Source organism: Capsella rubella, unplaced genomic scaffold (genome assembly GCF_000375325.1).
Source record: "Capsella rubella cultivar Monte Gargano unplaced genomic scaffold, Caprub1_0 scaffold_360, whole genome shotgun sequence".
Classification (NCBI taxonomy): domain Eukaryota; kingdom Viridiplantae; phylum Streptophyta; class Magnoliopsida; order Brassicales; family Brassicaceae; genus Capsella; species Capsella rubella.
In genome coordinates this window covers 1-2,639 of record NW_006238575.1, presented here as the reverse complement: position 1 = coordinate 2,639, position 2,639 = coordinate 1, and the positions used below count along the sequence as shown (strand labels likewise).

The 2,639-nt window shown below is 40.2% G+C and overlaps 1 protein-coding gene across 1 annotated transcript; it reads left to right on the top strand.

The window, feature by feature from the left end:
- The first annotated feature begins 637 nt into the window (after positions 1–637).
- Positions 638–2,060, top strand: LOC111830170 (probable serine/threonine-protein kinase samkC). The gene is made up of 2 exons (XM_023781784.1): positions 638–1,372; positions 1,645–2,060. Exons 1-2 carry the CDS (start codon positions 702–704, stop codon positions 1,859–1,861), a joined length of 888 nt encoding a protein of 295 aa, XP_023637552.1. The 5' UTR covers positions 638–701; the 3' UTR covers positions 1,862–2,060.
- Positions 2,061–2,639: the final 579 nt, after the last annotated feature.

Below are 2,639 nucleotides of genomic sequence, written 5' to 3'. Positions count from 1 at the left end.
AACGACTGACTTACGACTATTGTATATTAGTAGCACATCAGTCGGTATTTAGTGACTCAATACGACAGTGGTCCTATCGTAGCAAAAGTACGACGGATATGCGACGAAGTGGTAGTCGGAAAATAGTAGTCGTTAATCAGTAGTAAATGTATCGACTAATGAACGACTAAATTCGGTGGGTCGTAAAACCATCACTGTTTGCGACTAATTTGCGACTGACGTCGGTGGGTCATCCCACAGTAGCAAAACAGTAGTGAAAGTTGGTTAGAAAACATGGAAATCATTCGTCGGTAGGTGAAGCACCTCACTAATTACGATAAGTTTTTGTTGAATTATGTTGTTTGGTGTGTTATTTGTGTTATTAAACTTAGTTGAATTTTAAGAAATTTTAAATAAATATTGCTACTGAAGAACTACTGATTACCGACTAAATATTAAGATATATGGGCTTAGAAATTGGACCAAATTGGACCACAATTTTAATGGGCCTCTCGATTTGAAGTAAGCCCAACAAAGCCCAAATCAATTCCCCTAACCCTAAAACGCTAAAACTCTCTTCATTCTTCTTCTTCTCGCATCGAACCTTCTTCTTCTTCAACCTATTCTCCATCGATTCTTCTTCTTCTTCAACCTACCCTAACCCTTTGATTCTTCTTAATTCTTCTGCCTCGACTCTCCTTTCTTCTTCTTCTTTGATTGTGATGGCTGGAAAGAGGAAGCGAAACCTCGTCAGACCTAACAGTTCCTTAAGGAGAACGCCGACGAATCTTCCCACTCGGTATGATTTCATACCGAGACCTTCGACGGATCCTCCGAGAGCTTCGACGGAAGCAGTCCCTCCGCTTCCTCTTCGCAACAACAATCAGCCGCCGTCGTTTAGAGCCTACCCACCTCCGATGGGTCTGTTCGGGAACTCCGCCTCAGTTTCTCTGGCGTTTCCTGCGGGTGGTCCTGATTCCCCGGCAGCTTCTGCAAACCGAGATGCTCCAACAGTCCCACTCTCCGGCAAATCTCCTCCACCTCAACACAGACCTTATGTGTCTCTGAATCGAGGTACTCCAACTCCAACGCGGAAATCTCTGGATTTCATAACTCGATCGAGTCCACAACTTCAGCCTCCACAACGACCAACTCAATCTCCTCATAGTTCCCAAGCACAAAATTCACACACTACAATAGAAGAAGAAGAAAAAGAAGAAGAAGAAGAAGAAGAAGAAGAAGAAGAAGAAGAAGATATTTCGGATCTTGGAGCTCCCCCTGAACCAAATCTCTCCGAAGACCAAATGGAGGCTCTTAATTCGCTGCTACTTGCACCACGGCCGAAGGGAATCACTTTCCTTGATCCCGACCTCATTGTGCCGGATTCAACTTGGTAATATCTGTTCTTTCTATTAGTTTAGCTATGAGTTTAGTTAATATATGTTCTTTCTATTAATTTACCTATTAGTTTGCTTGAATTGATTTTTGTTTTGCTTGAATTGAGATGTGAGTTTAGCTATGAGTTTAGTCTTTGAACGATGTTTATTAGTCTTAGGATAAGGCTTGTCTTTGGACTAAGCACATGGACTATCGTAATCCATTTATTAGACTTCATTGTTTTAACTTGTAGGTTACAAAAGAAATTGTATTTATCTGTCTTTGTAGGTTTGGTTTTGACAAATCTTCACTCTCCCGCCAGATTACTAAGTGCTTCACCAACAAGTTTGATGGCCCATACTATAGTTGGTCCTGTGTGCCTAGAGGAGCACTGTTTGGTATTGGAAGCCTCAAGAGTATGCTAAAGGGAAAGGCACACAACACAGTAACCTCAGCTTCATTCCGGCAGATGCACAACAGCTTGAAAATGCTGAACAGAAGCTGAAGGACCAAGCTTGAAAACCGACGACAGGTTCCTTGCTTTCCTTGCCACAGAAATTGCTTCTGATCATCCACCTACTGAACCTGTTTAGGTTTATAACTCTCTTGCTTTTATAAGACTTTAAACTTATGTTGTGTTTTTTTTTGGAAAGATTAAACTTATGTTGTGTTTAAACTCATGTTTGTATGCACTTGAATTTTTATTTTGATGTGTTCTTCGGATTTTAAGATTTATATAATTTGTTTTTGTTAGTACTTTTCTTTACACTAAAATCAGGAACCAAATTAGAATGCTAAACGAAATTCGGTTAGTTAAAAACCAAGTAGTAGGTATTTAGTAGCAACATTTTCGTCGTAAATAAGTAGCTAATATTACGACTACATACCGACGACACATTTAGTAGCAAACTACAGTCGCTATTCTGTCGCAAGACAGTCGCCAACGGGTACGACTGCGTTACGACTACATATTTTAGTAGCAAAATACAGTCGCTACTCAGTCGTTATGTAGTCGTTAAATCTTACGACTGAGTGCCGACTGGTTAACGACTGTAGTAGAACTGCGTAGATCAGTCGTACCTCAGTAGCTATTTTGCGACTGATATTTTTTGCGACTAAACTTTTACCTACATCACTTATTGGTCGGTAATCAGTCGTAAAACATAGGTTTACGACTGTTTGCCTACTGGTTTTGCAGTAGCTAAATACTCGTTTTGGTGTAGTGTGCACTCATGAACGTTGTCAAACAAAATTCGAATACGTATGTGTATATATTAGCACAC

Excerpts from the sequence above, each read along its gene's own strand:
- LOC111830170 (XM_023781784.1), top strand. The coding sequence starts at position 702 with ATGGCTGGAAAGAGGAAGCGAAACCTCGTCAGACCTAACAGTTCCTTA. Across the intron at positions 1,373-1,644 it reads ATTGTGCCGGATTCAACTTG|GTTTGGTTTTGACAAATCTT; the intron begins GTAATATCTGTT and ends CTGTCTTTGTAG.